At 39.9% G+C, this 22,823-nt stretch overlaps 1 protein-coding gene across 1 annotated transcript; it reads left to right on the plus strand.

Moving 5' to 3' along the window:
• Positions 1 to 550: 550 nt before the first annotated feature.
• On the plus strand, positions 551 to 17,383 carry LOC150086446 (glutamate [NMDA] receptor subunit 1-like). Its single transcript, XM_090372169.1, has 6 exons — positions 551 to 619; positions 9,604 to 9,710; positions 11,437 to 11,524; positions 11,629 to 11,787; positions 15,240 to 15,384; positions 17,121 to 17,383. The coding sequence occupies exons 1-6, from the start codon at positions 551 to 553 to the stop codon at positions 17,381 to 17,383; spliced, it is 831 nt and encodes a 276-aa protein (XP_090228295.1).
• The last annotated feature ends 5,440 nt before the right edge of the window (positions 17,384 to 22,823 follow it).

Raw genomic sequence — 22,823 nt, forward strand, 5'->3', positions numbered from 1 at the left:
CTTTCTTGATCATTTCGAGCCCCACTACAGCCTATTTCTTTAATGTAGTCAAGAGTATCATTTCCATCTTCATATGTTTTCTTGTGCACGCAATCGTCTCGACATGCGTCACAACTTAAGATATCAATTAATGAGCCACTAAAGTTCCCGTTCAGCTCCGTTACTGCGAGGTTGTCGGAAACAAATGGGGAAGGTTCCTCAGTTTCTGAGTCGCCGCTGTCTATGACGTGAGATTCTGCTGCATTTATTTCTTCCCGTTGTTCTGCGCTATTGTTCTCGTTGTGGGACCTGCATTTTGAGCAAAGGAACTTCTTTCGTCTGCTTTGACTTAAGCACACGATGTCAACTTGCGAACAGCAGCTCCCAATGACGCTCTCACATCGGGAGCATTTGATGGCGTATTTATTTACAACGTTACAAATGCCGCATACTTGCTCCATCATATCAGATGGTTTCTTTTCCATATTTGTAACGATTGAGACCGTAGAAGCGTTTCTAATATGTTTTACATAAATCTGGAGCGTTGGCCAGATATTTCACTTATTTCTCGATGAAAGGTGCGGTAGTGGGGAGAGCTATACACTCCACACCCAGTTACGGTTTAATTGGAGCATTTAATGTAAGGAGTGAACTTGAGACAGGATTAGTGGTGGGGACAGCTGAGTAGTTGAACTTTCCACAGACAAGAAAACTTATCTATAGCTGTACCACATTTAGCAAAGTTCATGCATGAGACCAAAAACCAATAATCATAATTTACCTGACTGTGCATTTCTAAATATACCTAAATATATTTAGATATATTTAGATATATTTAGGTATATTTAGATAGAGGCACTTCTGAACTTTCGATTAATACTAAATAAGCTAGTGCATGACTCATAATTAAACTGAAAATATCAAAAAATACAGAGCACGATAATCACACTGTTTTCATCTCCGCCACCTAGCAGAAATATCTCTTTTAGTAATTGGTTATTCAGTTTTCTCTCTGATCGCTCACTGAGGGTGATGGTAGATGGCTCCCTATCTTCTAACTTCTTCACTAATCCTGGTTTCCCTCAAGGTTCAGTTCTTTCCCCCACACTTTTCCTCTTGTATATCAATGACCTTCTTCCATTGACTGGAAATACTATCCATAGTTTTGCCGATGATAGCACATTGCATTCAACTTTGCATTTTGAGAAACCTTGTCCTGCTTAATCAGCTTCAACGTCTCGAAATTCTGCTACCAATTCCTTAAATGCCGATCTTCAGGTAATTCTCCAGTGGGGCAAAGACAACTTGGTTTATTTCAACCCTTCTAAAACTCAGTCTTGTCTTATATCTCGAAAAAGGATTCTTCTGCTCCTATTCATACCTTTAGTGACACTCCGATTTCTAGGCAAAATGATATATCTCTTTTGGGGATTACTCTGACTTCTAATCTCTCTTGGCACAAGCACATTACCAATATTGTTTCTTCTGCATCTAAAAAACTTGGTTTTCTCTTTCGCTCTCGGCGTTACTTTTCTTCCAAACAGCTGCTCACTCTGTATAAATCACAAATCCGCCCTGCCATGGAATATTCTTCCCACATCTGGGGTGGTGTCCACATAGTGACATAGTGACATAGTGTTTTTTGACAAGCGGCACCGGTGCTTTCGCACAACTCCGCATTTGAATCTCTTGTGAAGTAAGACAGTGCAGTACTGTCAAGGCCAGATATCATATGTTAGTGTATGTTCATGTTTGCTTAGTGCGGGTTATGTTGTTCATCTGGCCGCTTAGCCTAGGGTCCGCGGAACACCACAGACTGCTAGTTACCGTCACTGGCACTGGGAGCCGGACCAGGTATGTGGAAAGAGAACTCTGGCTGGCCGACCCTGGGGTTAGCCTGAGCTTCCCAGGGAGGGCCGAAAAAAAAAAAAATAAATAAATAAAAATAAAAAATAAAAAAATAAAATAAAATAAAAAAATAAATAAGATAAATAATAAATAATAAAATAAATAAAAAATATATAAAAATAATAATAATAAAAAATAAAAAAATTAGTAATAAAAAAAATAAATAAAAAAATAAAATAAAATAAAAAAATAAATAAGATAAATAATAAATAATAAAATAAATAAAAAATATATAAAAATAATAAATAATAAAATAAATAAAAAATATATAAAAATAATAATAATAAAAAATAAAAAAATTAGTAATAAAAAAAATAAATAAAAAAATAATAAAATAAAATAAAATAAATAAAAAAATAATAAAATAAAATAAAATAAATAAAAATAAAAATAAAAAAAATTAATAAATAAATAAAAAAAATAATAAAAATATTTTTTTTTTTTTTTGAAATAGGAGAAGGGGTGAGAGATTGAGGAGAAGAAAGAAGGTAAGCAGAAGAGAGAGGGTGAGGTAGAGTGGGCTCCCCCCGGGGGAGCCCACCCTACCTCAGGAAGAGAAAAGGTTGTGAGGTAAAGTGACCCACAAAGTCAGATTGCCTAATAGCATGATCCTGCATTTGATAAGTAAAATGCCAGTCCCACTCCCAGAGGAGTATTTATATGAGTTCCTGCACAAGTAGGAAAATCAGATATTGTCATACACCTTGAAGAGAAGAGGTGCCAGCAAGTGAGTGGGTCCCACAATGGGCAAGGGGCCCAGTGTCAAGCAATTTAATCTTCTTCATCCATGGGTGACTTGTAGGCAATGAGCAGTGTCCCACACTGGGACTTGGATAACCTTCTCTTAGGGGATGAGAGGAGGCACATGGATTCATGAAGCTCAAGGATTGCTTGGAGTTCTTGTGGCTATTGTAGAAAAGTCCTTTTTGGGTTCGTGGGTTTGTCAGATAGCTACCTTTGTGAACGTCGAGAGATTCCTGTTAGGTCATGACAAAGATCAATATTCTGTTTGTGTTTTCTTTGATTCCATTCAGGATATGTTCTGTGAATTGAGTTTTGGGTTCATTATGAGATGGGGGTGCGTTGAACAGTTTGCTGTAGGTGAATTTGACGCATTTCAAATACAGTCTGGGCAAAAGTAGTGAAGGCTTTGTAGTTGGTTTCGTCAATTATGTAGAGGTGTTCCTGCCCACTGGGTATATTTCCAGTTTTGGTGATTAGGAGACTTCTGGGTAAATCATAAAGAGGGCAATTATACATGAGGTGAATCCAGTCTTCATTGTCACCGCATGTGCAGAGAGCAGAATCGGTGAGACCCAGGGCATGCAGCTTGGCCCGAAACGATCCATGACCAGTGAGGAAGAAGGAGACGTGAAGTCCTGGTGAGTACCACGGAGGAGGTTTTGGTGCAATTATCATAACTTGTGGAAGAAATCTTTTAGTTGTTTCACCTTTGGTTGTTTGCTCCCAAGATCTTTGCCAATGCTGGAAGAGCTTAGAGTAAATCTGTTTCATTTCGTTTTTTGGATCGTTAGCTAGATCGAGTGTTATATCCAGAATGGTGGTGGGAATTCCTCGCTTTATGCGGTATGCAAGGCCGCGACGAATAACCTCCAGGTCCAGTGGAAGAGTGCCTGCTAAGACCTGCAGGGCAGGATTACTGACTGTGCGGCATGCTCTAGTCACAGTGAGTAGGATATTGCGTTGAATAGTATGTAGCTTTGCTTTATTACGTGCAATGATGGCACGAGGGAACCATATAGCTGCACCATAGCACACTGCTGGTAAGAAGATGGTTTTATAAAGTAGCATGAGAGTCCTCCTCTTCAAACCCCAATCTGCCCTGCTAATTCTTACGATCATGGCAGTATAACGACGTATTTTATTGGAGAGGTAATTAAGATGAGGTAAGAATGTTAATCGGGAGTCGAAGGTTACTCCTAGATATTTTAGTTCTGTTTTGAGTTGCAATGTCTGCCCAGAGATTTTAATTTGGGGTGGTCTTCTTATGTCCAAGGATCCTTTGAGGAGGATAGTCTTCGTTTTTTCCCCAGAGATGACTAACTTGTGGTTGTTTGCCCAATTTTGGAGGATCGTTAAGGCAGGGGAGGCAATTTGCTCAAGCTGAGTTCTAGAATCAGCTTTGATAAGGAGGATGAGGTCATCTGCATAGGCCATGCAGTCCACAAGACCCAAATCCATAAGAAGAAATTCATCTAGTATCAAGTTCCAGAAGTAGGGCCCAAGAACCGAGCCCTGTGGACACCCTCTAACAACTGGTCGGGAGGTTTTCTGAAAATTTGTTTGAACAGTGACTGAGCGGTTGAAGAGGTAGTTCTGGAGACAGTGGTAGAGGTTGAGTGGAATATTGATTTGACGTAATCTCCTGACAATGCTGGGCCACCAGATGGAATCGAAGGCACCAGCAAAGTCAATGGAAATAGCCAGTAGATATTTTTCTGTGGTTGAGTTTGCTGTGTTGAGCAGATTGTTCATAGCATCTTCAGTGGAGCATCCTGGCTTAAAGCCATACTGCTTTGGAGAGCCTAAGTTGGCTGTCTGGTAGTAGGTGGATAATCTGGATTGAAGCAGCCGCTCCATTACCTTTCCCAAGACCGGGAGAAGAGCAATGGGGCGGTAAGATTTGGGTAGAGTAGGATCTTTATCTGGACCTTTTAGGATGAGTCGAAGCACTGCCTGTTTCCAAGAATCAGGGAAACTTCCTTTCGCAAGGCATTTGTTGAATAGTGCTAATAGGTGGTTTGGGAGATGTGTTGCTGCTTTCTTGATGACCTCAACCTCAATATCGTCATGACCAGGGCATTTATTCATTTTTGTTCTGTCAAGTGCTTTGTTCATTTCCTCAGAGGTGAAAGGAGGTTCTATTTTATTGTTGGAGAAGGCCTGGTTGTCTTGTTTAATTTGCTTTTGTTCATCATTGAGGGGACTCTCATCAGTCTGAAGTAGGGCATTCAGAATATTATTCATGGATTCAGCCCATGTGTGTGTTGGATTGCCATCAGGAGTCAGGGTTGCATTTAACATCTCTCCCCTGGGCAACTTGTTCATAACAATGCGATAAACAACCCCCCAAGGATCTGCGTTACCAGTGGTTGTCACAAGGTTCTGCCAAGACACTTTCTTTTTCTGCCGAATGAGGCTTGTGTAGTCGTTACGATATCTTCTATATGCTTCCCGTAGAGCCTGGACCTCAGCAGGAGGCCAGGAGTGCCTCGCTCTCTGGAAGGCTTTTCGGGCAGTGTGGACTTGCCGCCTTAGGTTTTCTAGTTCCCTGCACCACCAAGGGACAGCTTTTAGTGTTGGAGTGTGCTTGTTAGGAGGGAGAGGTGCTCCTGTGGATCAAGATGGTTTAGTTGGGATGTATCCATTTGTAGCTTTGATTTTATATTGTCCTTGAAGGCATTCCAGTCAGCTGTTTTGGTGGAGTATCTGATGATATCGTGGTAGGTGGGAGGAGTACTATCAAGTTGTCTAGATAGATGGAAGGAGATGGCCCTGTGGTCTGAGGTGGTCCAGGCCTCATGAACCATCAATGATGAGAACTTTTGTGCTATGGACCGTGTGGCGAGCGTAACGTCAATGTTGCTTTCCCACAGGGTATTGCTGAAGGTAGAAAGGTGATGTGGTTTGTTAAGGACTTCAAATGGGGAAGATGAAAGGAAATCTTCTAATTGCTGTCCATTCTGGGAAACTATGTGGCCATCCACATGGCTATGCCACAAGCGAGATCTACAATTGGCATCCATCGTTACTAGGATTTTGCTGGAAGGTAAGAGGGTTACGACTGACTGGTGATATTCAATATATGGTGCGATATCAGTTCGTGGTCGGCAGTACAACGAGACTACGTGCAGAGAGCCTTGTTGGCAGATAATGTGTGCACAAATACCAAAGGGGGTGCATAAGGAGTCGATCTTTGTGACTGTAATTGTAGTATTCCTAATAATGATGGCTGCCCATGGAGTATCTGTGGTTGTCTCAATGATCCTATAAGCGCGAGGGTAGCCCTGTACCCGTCCCTTGTGGGTGTAGGGCTATTGAACGCAAAGGATATCAATTTCTTCTTCATCCATTTTCATTCTAATTTGTTCGACCACATTTCTGGCTCTTTGGGCATTCAGTTGGAGAATTTTGAGGACGGTGGAATGGCGAATATGGTGTACAGCCATAGTCGGTTTTGTTATGGATGGTTCTCAATACCCTTAAATAGATTGGACATTTGACATCCCGGACGGAGTGATTGGGATCCATTTTTGCTGCTTTGCAGTTGGCGCAGTTAGGGGCTCGATGTTTGTTTGGACAATTGTTGTAGGTGTGTCCGCGTTCAGCACAGTGGCCACAGGTGAAGTCTTGTCGGGCACAGACATGGGATGTGTGTCCAAATCGGAGACATTTAAAGCACTTGATGGTAGGTATGTGCTCCTTGAACCGGCAAGAGCTCCAGCCAATAAATATTCGTTGTTGTTGGGATAATATTTGCCATATCTTTGGAGAGAGTTCGACTACCCAGTTGCAACAAGTACCCGATCTGGATTTGGTGGAGTACTTGACTTTAAGTTCACTTTGAATTTGATGTCTAGTGATATGATCAGCAAGGTTCCTGTCATATATTTCCTCAAGGAGGTCATCTTTGGAAATTCCTTTTTCGACATCGAAGATTACAATAGATGGGCTTTTTGGTTTGGGTATCTCAGCGCTAAGACCCAGTTCATTTATCTGTGGGATTTGAATAATGTTTTCTGCATCTTTTTTGGAAGCAGTCTCAATGATGATTCCAGAATTACGGATTTTTCTGAGGCTTTTAATTTTTATGGTTTTCATTTGAGGTTTCAAGTTGGTAGTAACAACCTCCTTGACAGCCTCGCTTGAAGTAAAGCAACCCTCTTGGGTCGCACGAAGGATGACTAGGTTTTGTTCTCTATTCTGTCTGGTGTTGGGAGGGGCAAATAGCTTATCTGCCATTGGTTGGATCCTCAGCGCATCTGAATAGGACCCGGGGCGCTGTGGCATTTCACTTGGTTCCCGGTTCTTTGTCTGGTGATAATCATTAACTGTGATATTCGGTTCACTGTCCATAAGGTGGCAGTCAGTGTGATTGGGAGGATGGGCATTAATTTTTGGCCGCTGTACCATAGCAGCATAGGTTGATTCTGGGATAGGTGTAGGGAGAAGTGCTGGTCGTGTCTGGCGGTTTGATTGTGCTGCCAGATGCGGGAGGAAAGAGTTCTGAGTGCTATGGCTGGTCCAAGCTGGACTGCTGAGGGCCTTTGTCAAAGTATAATTTGTTTCCCTCAGTTGTTCATTGATTGCAATTAGTTGTTCATTCTGTAGTATTAGGTCATGTAACATTTTCTCGAGGGTAACCCAGCAGCCTGTAACTTTTTGGGCAGCTGGCTTGGTTACTCTACTTCCTTCAAAGCGAAGGCAGCATTCCATCATGGACCTGAGGATCATAATTTTCTCCAAGTGAGAGCAATCCTTATCTAGTGAGGACTGCGTGGAGTTCAGTTCTTCTTCTAGGTTCTCCCAGAGAGTAGCTGAAGGAGAACAGGTTTTAGTGGATTTCGTGACCTTTTTTTTGGGTTTTAGCCGTTTTCGCTCAGCTGGAGGGGTGGGGTTATTCAAATTGGTGTCCACACCCGCGACCTCCTCATCAATAATAATATTGCTATTATTTGGATCCCGTTGCGAGGAAACATCAGTGTCTAACTTAGCTGGTTGTTTGTTGAGCTGTTTAATCAGAGCTGAGTTTGGGCAGGTGTTTTCAAGTAGTTCCTGGTTGCTTGAGGTGTGCCGTGCTCTGCATGAAGGGCGCAATAGCACAACTACGGGAGTACTGTTTCCCGTTTGAGATTCGATTTTTGACATATTTTCTTTAATTTTATTTTTGTTTATTATTACTATTTTATTTATTATCAATTATTTATTATTATTCACCTATTATTATTTATCCATGTATTATAATTATTACTCATTTATTTATTATTATTATTATTATTTTTATTTTTTGAAGTTGTTCAAAACAGCTAGAATTTATAGCCAATTAGCAGGAAGCTTCTTAATGCCAACTCGAAAAACGTAGGTTCGCTAAGTGAAACAATATGGTGGCGAACAAAGGAGACTGGCGATAAACATGGTGAAAGGTAAAATAAACTGCTAGGATCTAAAATAAAGACGTTGCATGTGAGGTGACCAGTTTAAAAGTTTCCTGGGAGAACTCCGTTCCCAGTCAGTTTCACAGTTTACAGGTTTCACTGCCTCAGTGACACTATCTCTACGGCGACCACGTGGGTTTCCATAGGGAAGATACGACGATATATTTCACTTGCTTGTAAAATGGCCTTCCCACATCAAATAAAAGATAAAATTTTACCTGCAGGTAAAGAAAGCGATGCTGCATCCACTGAAATGGTCGTCACAGTCCAGGGAATTGATAATCCAAAGTAGAATCCGTATTTTATGGGAACACTCTAAACATCGTTGCAACACAGGGAATGAACAGTAGCGCCCTCGGGGTGGTGTCCCCAAAACCTCTTTCAGGCTTCTTGATTTCATTCAGAAGAGGACATTTAGGTTAATTAATTATTCATTTCTAACAGAGTCTCTCCACTCGCTGTCTCATAGTCTTATTGTTTCTGCTGCATGCCTCTTCTACAGACACTTCCTCGGGCACTGTTCTTCTGAATTGGTTTCTACAATTCCCACTCTCTCTTTCAAAACAGTTCTAACACGTACCGCCACCAGCCAACATCCATTTACTGTCCAACTTCAAACTCGCAGAACCAACTTTTCATCTTTCAACTGCTGTTTTCTGGAACAACTTTCCTTCATAAGCATTTCCTGAATATTACAGTCTACAGAAGTCCAAGTCCAATATCAACAAATATCTTCTTTCGTCTTCTCAACCTCCAACCCAAGCATGGTACAAAGTAATATATGTTCTAGTACCTCTCGTGTTTGGGGTTTACATAAAAAAAATATATATACAAAATTTAAATCAATACTAAAGCTGATGCAAATGGGAAAAATTGTAAGGACCACCACTTGCAGTCCATTTCCTGATTTGCTGGATGAAAACCTAAGGCAATAGGGCTCGCCGTATGACATCCAAAAATTGAAAGAGAGAAAGAATCTTTATTCTAACAACATTTTATTGTAGCTGGCTACAAGGTTAAATGGTTTTTCACTTTTCCTTCACAGTCAAAATGCCAGGGATTTACAGATTAGGGGTGTTAAAAAACATTAAATAATATATGACATTTAAGAAGAAGACAAGACGACATTAATTAATAGAGGGTACCGGTAATTTACATAAGACCTTAAGGAAACGAGAACTGGCATTAAACCAATTACATTCGAAAGATTGCAATTATTTAAAAAAATGTCACGGTAGACATTGGCGGGTGTGGTATTCTTCACAGCCATCAGAGCTCCCCTTTCGAAATCAGTATGTTTGTCTCTACATGCAATGAGGAGGAGAACTTTCTTGAGTGACTCGTAAATCTCACTTTTATAAGGGCACGAAACATTTATTCATTTAGGAAGGTCCGGTGGACTTTGAAAACCAGAGTTTTTACATAATTTTGGAGAGAAGCGTATATTTGCCACGAACTGACAGTTATGGTAGGATTTTGGATTTAGGTAAAATATTGTCCAAATATTTTTTATTTAATATTTTAATTTTTATCTTTTAAGAATCCAATTTTGTTCAAAGTGTCTGAGAATCAATTCGGTAGAAAGCATATAAGTGGAGGTATAGATGGTTTCATAATACGGATGCTAGCAAGGTTCTTAAACTTCAGGTAAGTAAAGTATCATCCTAATTTGATTTTAAATATTAAAATTGATAAGATTTCAAACATGTGCTCTCTTCATATTGTTTTAAATATAATGATGTCTTTGAATTATTCACAGTTTGCACCGTTCATCTCAGCAACAATTTCCATTGTACAGCATTAAAATATAGATTGTGCAGGATAAAAGTACATACGTGTCTGGCTGTGCGATACCAAATCTCATCTGACTGTGAAGAGACTTTTTCAGCGGGGATTCCCCGGAAAGATCCACCTAGAGTACGATCAATAAAGCAAAAGTTGAATCAGTTTCATAAACACCTGAAAAGCTCTGCTCAAGAAAGAAGGGTAGGCCAGGTGTATCTACTGATAAAGTTTCATCAATTCAGGGAGTGTTTCCCCGAAGTCCTACAAAATCCACCCACCTGTTAAGCCTGCAGCTACAAATACCGCCAGCAACATTGCACAGAGCGGGTCCAAAAAATTGAAACTTTATGCTTACAAAGTGCAAAACGTCCAGGACATTATACCTCACGACATAGGCAGCGAGAGCAATTCGCTGTTCACATTCTAAACCGCATAGATGAAGAGGAACACTTCTTGAAAAAAGTCGTTTCCAGAGATTAAGCGACATTCTACCTGTCTAGTAACGTTAACAGACACAATTGTCGCATATGAGGATCTGAAAATCATCAAAAAGAGCGTGATAATACCAAGATAACCGTGTAGTCAACATTACACTTCAGCCAGATGATTGGTCCATTTTTGTTCCACTACAACACTGCAAACTACGCAAATTACAGATCGGAGGCGCACAGAGCGACTCCGATCTGTGCGCCTCCGGTCTGAGCTGACTTCACTTGTCCGATACGTTTCTGCCTTTATAGATGCTCTTATGTACCCAGTCATTGGATGCTGACTTTAACAAATTTGTTCGTGATAGGGAGTACAGACGGCGCATCCTTGAGTTGTATATCTCTCTCCATGATCCTAGAAGCTAGTTGCATATCTCTCTCCTAGAAGCTTATTTTAATGCCAATTCAAATCAATAATACTATCTGAAGTAGGACAGTATTATTGTACATTACTCATCTCCAAAACTTTGTGATTTTCCCAAAATTTTCACTCACTTGATTCAACCTCTCCACAGACCGAAATGATTTCTCATTTGTATCGTTATCTGTATTGTATTGCAATATAAAATTATTTGCATTTACCTATATTATATTTGTGTATTGTGTTGTAAAAACAACACAAATCGGGTCCCACTTTCCCTGGGGGCAACATGCGTCCCTCTCATTCACAAAGGATTCTGGGTCAATTTCGTTCATACTGTCCTCCAATACTACTAATTTATAGACACTCTGTGCTTATCGATTAAACAAGTCTAGAAGGGAAAGGATCTTAGACTAGCCCTTGATGGATCATTAAATTTCGATCGACCTAAAAAATGTAAGGCCTGCTCCCCTTTCCATTAAACCTAACATTGGCTGTCTATAAATTTATTGAAGCCATCCATTGATGGATGGTCCGTGTTTTACAAAATTTTGTATTCGTGTAATCCATTAGCTATCTTATCTGCCTTTCTGTATTATGTCCATAAATTGCATGTGCTCTCTGGTCAAAGGAGGGTTTCAATCCTGGACTGAAAGTTGCCCAAATTTTTCAATTTACTGAGCTCTGAAAATTTATCGTGAAAAAATGCAGAACAATACAAATTTATTTGTATTTATAGGTATCGGTTACTCGATATTCTCCTTCACAGACCACAAAGTACAAAGAACCGAAGTTTTATATATAAAAAAGCAATGCTTTTCAATCAGGTATTTGAATAATTTTCTCTTATATTTTCTACATGACTTTTCTTCTTAATTATTTTTCGAAATATAAACTTGTTTAAAATATGACTTGGTTCCAACTTTTTCAGTCAGCTGATATGTATGGTATCCCTGTGGAATTTAGCTTTCACAGAAGTCTCTCTGCCGAGATGCTGTTCCCCACATACATTCATTCTATTGTTTTCATGACTCAAAGCCCAAGAAAGGTATTTTCACCAAATGCAATTTTTCAGCCATTTTCCTTGAAGGTAAGTAATGAAACAAAACAAATATTGAGTTAGTTTACTCAAAGTAAAAATTACCTTTCGTATTTCATGTTAATGAAATCCTCAAACTCGAATGGTAATTGTGGTACTTAATTTATTCATAAGATGAAAGATGAGATGACATAAGCAGGTACTTGATGATTTAATCTCTAATGTTTGTAGATTATAATTTCCAGAAAATACGTGTGAAAGATGATTGTACCAGAAAACGGATGCGGAGAAGTTGATTCTGTGAGTTTGGAGTTGGTTAATGAATTGATGCAGACTGGTTCCGGCACGTTCTCAGATTGGATTTTGGAGGAGACGTCGGGAAATACAGAAGAATATTTCAGAAGAAGAGTGCCAATAGAAGTTTCCATATAAAACGCATACAGTAGAAACAGAATGTCTATGAAACACACAGTGGAGAGGTAATGTTTGTGATATACTATGCGAACGGAGTTTAGACGGAAAAAAATAAAGAGCTTAGATTTGAAAGGACTGAAATTATCTGCTATCTTTGCCCCACTGGAGGATTTCCTGAAGATTAGCATTTAAGGATTTAATGGTAGATTTTCGAGAATTTGAAGCTATTGTGCATTCTGTTTGGGGACGACGTTTCTAGAAGTTGATCTAGTCATGTATGTTTCTGGCAACAGAACCATTCCCACTACTGCCGGTGAATCCCCTTTTGGTGTAAGAAACTGAATAATAATAAAGAATTGATTGCACTAACCTGAATATCACCTATTGGTCTTTGGGAACATTGGTATCAATCCATAAATTTACGGAATATCGGTGAGACATTTTAATTTATGAAATGAACATCAACTTTTGTGTGAGGTCTTTGTATATTCCACGTATAATTTACCTCATGCATTTTATGAGACATATTATAGTTGTATGTAGTATACAATTTATAGCGCTTTAGGTAACATTTATATAAAAATAAAATTACGGATAACAGAGCAGCAATGACTCAGTAAGTTCTATTTTATAAGCAAATTAGTTTAAAAGGGAAGAATTACCTCTATAGTATCTTGCAGAACACTTCGATACTGGTACTCTCCATAGTTGAATAACTATACAAATCGATTACACGTGTTCCACTCTTTCGCAGACAAGATCAGTGATCCAATGCACCACGGAATCGGGAAACCCCGGACTCCAAGCCCGGCCCCAAAATACATTGAACCACCACCCCAGTCTTGAGCGAGACAAACAAAACGTCCGTATTTTTAAAACAATTTAACTGTTCTGGGACCAAATAGATACACATGAGTGCATACTTTTAACACTTTAAAACTAATATTATTAAGACATAAAAACTGTAAGAATCTTCTGAAATACTAAGAGACTAAGGAATTTTGCTACTTCCCTGAAGTGGACAGTGCTTTTCGACAAGGGTCATGATCACAGGGATCACAGGAAAGTGATAGAGCGGGTACTGCGGGGTGAATTTTATAGCATGGAGATTATTTGCGATCCTGGTGAATGCGCTTTCAGGACCATGAATCTGATTGGGGTAGGGGCGACGTACATTGACTGAATTTTTGTGCTATATAATTTCAAGTGTGTCCGAAATTAATAGTTTTGGGTAATCATGTTGGATGCTGAGTATTTTTTCTTCGTTGAATAGAAAGGTGTGGTCTTCACTGATCGCCTGGAATGGGAGTTCTTAAGCCGAGGAGTGGGAGGAGAGGACAGGTGTTGAATGTTGTCTCATTCTCATATTGAGTGTACGCCAGTGGATCCTTGGCATACCAACGTGAACGTTACATACACCCTGGAAATTGTCTGAGACATGCTAAACAAAGACCCCCTGCCATTTAACCATAAAGACCTCCCGATTACTGCTACATTCGAGCTGATAAATCTTTTAACTGAAACCAATTATATCACCTTCCTAGGCAAAGTCTTCAAAGAAGTTTATGGCTTACCCATCTGGTTAAACGTAAGTGGTTTACTTGCAGAAATATACCTTACCAATATCGAAACAATACATTTAACGCCCTTTCTTCCGCGGATCAGCTACGATGGTAGATATGTTGCAGATATACTTTGCATCACCGATTCGGAGACCACACAGCACATCCTGTAAACCTTGAATAATATCCATGCAAGATTAAGCTTCACTCTAGACTCCGAAAACACTGAAACAAAATCATTATTTTTTTTTAAATTTTACGCTAACACGCGTTATGATTAAAATCCAATTCCGCATATAGAGAAAGGCCACTAACAGCGGAATGCTTCTTCATTACAACAGCTACTACCCATTCACCTATAAAAGATCCATCATCCCTAATCAATTTCTTAATGCCTACAAATACTCAACATCTGAATCAGCACTAAACACAGAAATACAAACAGTACAAAACAGATTTCCAAATTGAGGTTTCCCCCGAACCATTACAAACGAAATAAGGATAAAAGCAAAGAACAGATTACGTAATACCTCCTCTCTTATCAAAAATAATAAAGTGAAAAAATATTTTATTGCTTTACCATATATTCAACAATGGTTCAACCAAATAAATAGTATTTTCAAAGACGCACAATTGAAAATAATAGCCAAACCCACAACAAATTACATGCTGCCCTAAAAAACCATGGAGTCCAATCCGCATCCACATTCATATTAAATGACTTAGTCCACACTGTATCTTAGAAGGATAGCAATTCCTCATACCAGGGATCCACTCGGTGTACACTCAATACGCGAATGAAACAACATTCAACATCTGTCCTTTTATTCCGCTCCCTGCTTCCGAACTCACATTCCATGCCATTGATGAAGGCTACCCCTTTCTATTCAATGAAGCAAAAATTCTCAGAATGCAACATGATTACAACAAACTATTAATTTCGGAGACACTTGAAATTAAATAGCATCAAAATTCAGTCAATGTACGTCGCCCCTACCCCAACTCAGATTCATGGTCCTTAACGGGCATACGCCATGATCGCAACTAATCTCCATGCTATAAAATTTCCCCCGCAATACCCGCGCTTTCACTTTGCTGGGACCATAACCCTCGTCGAAAAGCCCTGTTCGGTTCAGAGAAGTAGCAAAATTCCCTGTATTTCTATTTGGTCCCATAACAGTTAAATATCTTTAAAATATACGGACGTTTTGTCTCGCTCAAAACTGGGGTGGTGGTTCGATGTGTTTTGGGGTCGGGCTTGGCTGTCCAGGGGTTCCCGATTCAGTTGTGCATTGTATTGCTGATGTTGTGTACGAGAGAATGGAACACCTTTAATCGATTTGTATATTCAACTACGGAGAATATCAGCATCGAACTATTCTTTGAGATACCATAGATGTAATTCTTCCATTTTTTAACTAAGAAAAATTGCATTCTTAGAATTCAAGAATTGAAATACTCATTCAATTACCTTGTCCATTTTGCAGAGACTAAAATATATTAATTTCAACTTTTTGTGATTTTCAGATATGGCTATTAATCATCTCCTCACTGGTTATATGCAGTTTCTCGGCATATTTTCTTATGAAAATTTCCTCAAGATTTGCTAACAATGTAAACATGCATTTGTTTGATGTTCTCTGGGAATTGTTTGGAACACTCACCTTACAAGGTATGTTTCTTTCATATTTACTGCGTATTCATTCATGCTTTTATGTATATGCTGATTTAAATGTCATATTTTAAGGGTTTTTTTTTTCTGAAAATGTAATCAACGATGGGTGTTATATGACGTGAACCATAACAAATTGTTACAAAATATGATGAATGTGTGCACCATTGAAATGTCTTTGCCTGTCAAGAAGAACACCTCTTTGAGACGTGGTCTATCTCCGCCTAATAGCAATCCCTTATTTAAGCGATTGGACATTACATATTTCCACAGATTTTCACCTGGTATTTGAGATGGTTCCAGTTTAAACAATAAAAAAACTGCCTTATTAGGGCACCCATGTCTCGACTTAGTAGACGATATATATCATTGCGACATTTTTTGTCTTTTCTCTGGTACTTAGACGGAATGAAAAAGCCCATAAAAATTCCTCATGTCATCCCGGGAGTCGAACCTGGGTCGTTTTTCACACGCTGTGGGGGTAGTGGGTGTTTATAACCCTTTATCTCGCTACAACCGATATAAAAGGTCAGAGGATCTTCGTAGCCATTAACTCGTCATTGAATTCCGATTCAATGCTGACAGAACTGTTAATGAAGCTACTATTTTCTATGGGTTTTCTTGATATGAAGTTGCGTATTAAGATGCTCAACGTTGATTTTTTCATTGTGTTCTAGAAAATTGTAAAATTATTCACTCATTCCGAAGACCACCCCATAATATAATGCAAATACTACCTGGGTTCATAAAAGGAAAAATCCAGTTAGGAATGCATTTGAACTTTGTCGGCTTTGGTGAATTGTTATTGCGCGCTGAGTAAGAGCGAAATAACTATTACTGCCAAGCTCAGCCATATACAGCGCCTCTTCCTTCTTCGGACGAGGAAAGCGGGTAGAACAACATACGCCTCAACATTGTAAGTAATTTCCGGATGCATCCAACTAAATTCTTATATACCCTTCTATTGGATAACATCAGACGAAATAGCAAAAAACTCAACTGTTTGTTATTGCCAGCACATACAGTCAGGGTGTTCAAACCGAAAGGAAGTGACTATGACCTGAGATCCGTCTCCTCTAGTAAACAAGATGGGGCCCAAAAAAAAAGGGAAATCACAAGGAGGGTTTTCCCAAAAAAAAAAAAAAAACTTCTGACCAAATCTGGAATGACTTACCTAATTACAGGACACACATCTATCAAGGCGAAACTGAAGGAACTGGAGGAGACGCAATTACTGGAAGGCAGGTGATCCTGCCTCTCAGTCTCTGTGACCAGTTCAACAACGAAAACAGAACACTGTATCTCACACTACCTGCACCACTTGGTCTCGAAAGGTTGGGCAGCATGGCAGCACTTTTCGGAAACAACAGGAACCGCCTCAACACACAAGTGAGCCAACAGGAAGTGCACCCTCCTGAATCAGATTCACGCCACCGAGCTTACCAACTTCTGATAACCCAACGTCTTTCTCATTTTGGTAATTATCAATCCTCCGCTTCTGGAGAGTTCTACCCTGTGACCGTTACGGGTAGCCTTGCAGTTCATGGTGTCATCGGATTTATACATTTGACCTTAAGGTACCGGTGCATTCACGGCATGATATATGCTTGTGCCAATATTAAAGCCATAATTGATTTAATTTATTAATTAATGAATTATGATAAAAGAAAGACTGGCTCATTCGGAAATTCTTTGCTATCTCATTTTTATTTTTAATAATTTTTGCTTTTTTTCAGGAATAGAACAGCTCTTTCACTCCCGATCGCTTCAAGTATTCGGATTGTTCTGGTTGACCTTTGCTTTTATAATCACTGCTTCCTATCGCAGTTGCCTTCTCTCTTTCTTGACAATCTTGCGTGATGACCGGACCATAGAAACGATACCTCAGCTATCAAAAGCAATGCAAAATAAAGAAATGAAGTGCGGAGTCTTTCATGCTTCTTCTGCATTAGAAGCAGTTATGGTAGGTCCATTAAAGTACGTCATATTAGCTTCATGATATAAATTAATTCATTTTGATGTTTACTAAGACTAAAACTTAAAGCAAAAAATCTCCTGGTTTCCTTACTAAAGTAAATAACTGCTCTCACTGGCCCAAAATTTAGAAACCATTAATCAATATCCATTAGGACCGCAATTTGGGCAAATTACAGTGCGTATACAAGGTGGCATGGATTGCTACCACGTATATTTATTTTGTATTGCCCATCTAATGCAATAGTTATTGCGCTCGATGTTTCAGGAAGAGTCCAGCAACAGATTTAATCATTCCTCTATGAGGATATTTCTCAGTAACTTTATTTTGGCCGTTAAGGAATTGCCAAGCTATGATCTCCAACATATCCCAGACATTCCTAATTGAATTCAACTCTTGGGAATTGAGTTGCTGTCAAATAATGGAAATCTAGGGAATATACCTGGAATCATTGAGATATAATTTTTGCACGAAGGGTAGTTTCGTTCTCGTCTTGAGAGGATCCACGACAAATACAAACATAATTATATTCCAGAAAGTTCGAATTAAGTTCTGTTTTTTTCTTATTGTATTATGATATTTCAGCAAAATTCACCTTTCTATAAGCTTCTAATTGAAGAAATTTAAGAAATGAAATACAAATAAATGAAATAAATGTAGAAGCCAATATTCAAATAATTAAATAAACAAAAACTAAATAAACAAACAATGGCTGTTTCTTCAGTGAGAAAATCAAACTTTCGTTTCATGCTCTCAGTTGAGAAGATATATAAGAACACTGTTATGTGCGAAATTCATTGCGAGAATGATCAAAACGAAAAATTTAAGTGACTTTGAAAGAGACAAAGTAGTGGGTACTGGACATATTGGCTACTCTGCAACCACGCTGAGAACCAATCGTAAGATACGTACGACTGTGTCTCAATATTGTTTCAAACCCCAAATACTATCCAACAACGGCGGATCCGGAACACCCTTACATCTCGGTGGAAAGAACAGTGGATAGCATGCCAAGAATGCGAAGCAACCCGCAAATTTATACCCATATTGACCTTTACCAAAAAGCATATTGCAACTTGATTTTCTCCAAACTTCGGATCTCATTTTTCATTAAAAGCCACGGAGCCTTCAGTGGAAAATATGGGACCTCTGCATGTCGATGGCTTAAACTTGTAACTGTGGCAACGAAGAGAGCTGGCACCATGTATTGCATTAGTATCCTATTTACGTTGACCTTCGATGAACGCCAACTGAATACTTCCTTAATCCAGGCAGAACACATAATCGTATCGCCTCCATAGAGTTTTACAGAGCCTTCTTTATCTTTGCCAATGACCTATTCAAACTGTATACTAATCTGATTAGATTAATACAGCCTCCTAATCCTCTGAAAGGTCTCTTCTCTAATTTTCCAGCTCGGTAACCCCAATCTAGCCAATATGCTAAAGGTGCCCAATGAAGATGTACTGTTCTTCAATACCCACTGACTTCGGACTAGCCAAGTGGGACCCCTACTAATTACAGATGAAACTAATCAATTCTGTCATCATTTCTCTTAGCATTAGCATTAGCATTAGTAGAGGCATTTCATGCAAGAAAGCAAGCTTATGCAGCATCAACCAAAAAAAAAAAAAAACCTCTTCCACTTCACCCCTCAGTTCGTTCGAAATACCTGTCCAGCTGAGCCTTAAACTTATTTAGGCTATCAACTTCCACAACAAGGGATGGAAGTCTGTTCCACCAACCAACCACCTGCTGGCTAAAGGCAAATTTCCGCACGTCTATCCTACATCTGTCTTTCCTCAATTTGAATTTATGCCCTCTCAGGTGATTATTTTGAGGGAGAGGAAGAATCCCATCAGCACTGAGCATGCTCAAACCATTCAAGGCTTTATACACATCTATCAGATCACCTCGCTGGTGCCTAGTCTCCAGACGCTGTAATTTGCAAAACTTAAGCCTTTCGTCGTAAGAGCACCCCTTTGTTCAATTCACTACTCTTGTTGCCCTTCTCTGTACTCGTTCCAGCAGCTCTACATCCTTCTTGAAATGAGGCCTCCAGGCCTGTATACAGTACTCTAGGTGTGGTCTGACCATTGCCTTATACAAGGGAATAATCACCTCTTTATCGCTGCTAGAAAAATTCCTATATATCATTGACAATACACCATGAGCTACTCTTGCAGCCCGTCTGCACTGCTCTGAGAACTTCATATCTGCCTGCACAACCACCCCCAAGTCCCTTTCATTCTCTACCACTGTCAGTGTAGTACCGCAGAGTTGATACGTTGCTCTGGGTGTTGCTGTTTCCCATGTGTAGTACTTTACATTTGATAATGTTAAACTTAATTTGTCACCGCTCAGCCCATCTGCTCAATCTTTCCAGATCCTGTTGCAACAGCATAGCGTCAGTAGTGTCCTTGACAAAACTGCCAACCTTTGTATCGTCTGCAAACTTGGATAATAAGCTTGATATACCATCATCAATATCATTTATAAATACAGAAAACAACAATGGACCCAACCCTGAGCCCTGAGGGACTCCACTAATAACATTAGTCCACGATGAGCAGCGTCCATTGATTACCACTCTCTGTCTTCTCCCCCTCAACCACCCCTTTATCCATAGCAGCAATTTGCCTCCAATGTCACACTGCTCCAATTTGTGCAGCAGTCTTTCATGTGCAACAGTATCAAAAGCCTTTCTAAGATCCAAGTATACAGGGTGTTTCAGTTAAACGTTTCAGAACTTCTAAGAGGGGTAGGGTACATCCTGACAACTCGAAATCATATAGCAATGTGGGGTCAGAAATGCTTTCCTGAAGCGGTGTTGTACACAGAAGCACCATAAAAAGAAAAGAGACCGTAAGTGAGAAATCGTTTTAATAATACATGAAAAGAAGCAAAAGGTACATGGATTAAAGTAAGTGTTCGAAGTTTCTTCAACCTCGTATTGCTTTCGCACAGTGGTACCTTGGAAAATGTGCTACAAATCCCCTTTTTCCTGCTGAAGTGTTGTTTTCCGATGAGGCATCCTTCACAAGGGAAGGAATTTTCAACACGCATAACGACCATATCTGGGCGGTCGAGAACCCGCATGCAATTCGACGTCGTGCAGCACAGATTCGATTTTCGGTCAATGTATGGGCCGGTATTATGGGAGATCACCTCATCGGACCTTACCTGTTACCGTGTCGTCTAACCGGACCTATCTACTTGATCTTTCTGCAGCAAGTATTGCCACAACTTTTGAGAGATGAACAGATTTCTGCATCGACGCAACAGACAATGTCGTTCCAACACGATGGAGCCCCTGCCCATTATAGCGGAGATGTTCGTAACTACCTGGATGTCACATTTGGTCAACAGTGGATCAGACGTGATGGTCCCGTGCGTTGGCCTGCTCGGTCACCCGACCTATCATGTCTTGATTTTTATTTCTGGGGTCATATGAAATCGCTAGTTTATGACACCCCTGTTGACAATGCTGAGGAGCTGGTTGCAAGAATCGCAGTAGCTGCCGAAGAAATTCGAAATTCGCCTGGAGTATTCCAGAATGTTCGGATGTCCATGCGTCGGAGATGTGAGGCGTGCATTGTAGCCCGTGGAAGAAACTTCGAACACTTACTTTAATCCATGTACCTTTTGCTTCTTTTCATGTATTATTAAAACGATTTCTCACTTACGATCTCTTTTCTTTATGGTGCTTCTGTGTACAACACCGCTTCAGGAAAGCATTTCCGACCCCACATTGCTATATGATTTCGAGTTGTCAGGATGTACCCTACCCCTCTTAGAAGTTCTGAAACGTTTAACTGAAACACCCTGTATAATATCAAAGTTATTCCCTGCATCCAGTTTTTTGTGACTGCATTATAGTATCCAATCTATTTGGTCAGGCAAGACTTCCCCTTAACAAAACCATGCTGCGTCCCAGCTATAACTGAAGTCTTGTCTAAATGATTCTGCAGTGCTTCTTTAACTAGTGCCAGATTAATTTTCCTGGAAGAGAAGTTAAACTCACAGGTCTATAATTACTTGTGTCAGCCTTTGATCCCCCTTTGTGAATTGGGGTCACATTTGCACATCTCCAGTTTGTGGGTACCTCCCCTGAGTCCAAGGAAGCTCTCATACTTATGGCTAAGGGTTTGCTTACTTCCTTTGATGCCTCCTTTAATATAACTGGATAGATCCCATCCAACCCAGGTGCCTTTCTTGTGTTTACCTTCAACAATTTCTCTCCACTTTACTCTCAGTAATTATAAGTTTTTCTCTAGCTTACTGCTAGAGTTGTATACACCTCTGGCATTCCCCTCGCTGAATAACTCCTCATGTGTGAATGTCGATGCAAAATATTCATTTAGTTTGTTAGCTACCTGAACAGGATCATCAACAGTTGACCCATCCATATCAAGTGGACCAATCTGATTCATTCCCTTCGAAGGAAGTAGAGTTTACATAAGTAAAGAACTAGTTCTTTTCATAAGTAAAGAACACTTTTCTAGAAAATATGATTTTTATAACTAGGAACTGCAGACTAAACTCGAGTTGATGACCTGGGTATTCTCCTACCCAGGTGGGATTTTGCTGACGGCGATTCATTGTATATCTTAATGGGATGCCAAGTCAGGCATGACACTCTCATTTGTCTGGCCTCGTCTTGCTGACTTCGATGCTCCTTGAATCCGGGTGGGATCTGCTGAGGGCAAGCGCCCCCCTTCGCTGTGGGATTTACATATGTAATTGCTTTCGCCCCTTGGCTCCTTCTGACCTGCGCTCATCCTGCACCTGGGTGGGACATGCTAATGGTGCCTGATCTTCCAATCCCGGGACTCAACTTCCTGTTGTCGCAACTATTACAGCAATATTGTTACTCCAGCATGAGATCTGAGGACTTACTCTGGCTCTATTTCCGTTTACGGATGGCTTGTTCTCTTCAACATGGCATGAATTTGATCACTCTTGTATTCTCAAGAGTTGGATTTCTTTAGGTGTTGGAATATGTTCCTCCAACGTGAGCTCATGCTTTGCATATTGATTGGCCTCGCAGCTGATTCTACTTCTTTCTTTTTCATCTTGATTTATTCCTTCGGTCGCCTCAGGGCAACTCTATCCTACCTTACCAGCATTAGATTCCTGCTCTTCACCTGGCTTGGAGAGAAGCCTTTCTACTCCATACCCTTTAGTCTTCTCTGCCCTTAAGAAATTCACACTATCCAATTCGTTCCGCGGTTAGCATTGCTCTTGATGGAGCATTTACTCTGAAATATTTACTTTACTCTGGCCAGAGCAACGGTGGCCCAGTGAGCATGCATATCTACTGTACGTAGTCGGACTGTCCTGCCTTGGACGCACGCCATGAGGTTCCTATCTGGAGATCGCACCTCCTGGTTACTAAATGACCGGTCGAATAACAAATTACTCACATAACACACTAACTAGTTATGTAAAGTTGTACAACATT

Source organism: Mastigoproctus giganteus, chromosome 4, assembly GCF_048544385.1.
Source record: "Mastigoproctus giganteus isolate SK-2022 chromosome 4, ASM4854438v1, whole genome shotgun sequence".
NCBI classification, from domain to species: Eukaryota; Metazoa; Arthropoda; class Arachnida; order Uropygi; family Thelyphonidae; genus Mastigoproctus; species Mastigoproctus giganteus.

Bases quoted from the DNA above. Each gene is read 5' to 3' on its own strand.
- LOC150086446 (XM_090372169.1), top strand. From the start codon at position 551: ATGAAAGGTGCGGTAGTGGGGAGAGCTATACACTCCACACCCAGTTAC. The intron at 620-9,603 runs GTAAGGAGTGAA...TTATCTTTTAAG, and splicing joins GTTTAATTGGAGCATTTAAT to AATCCAATTTTGTTCAAAGT. The intron at 11,788-15,239 runs GTAAGTAATGAA...TGTGATTTTCAG, and splicing joins TTCAGCCATTTTCCTTGAAG to ATATGGCTATTAATCATCTC.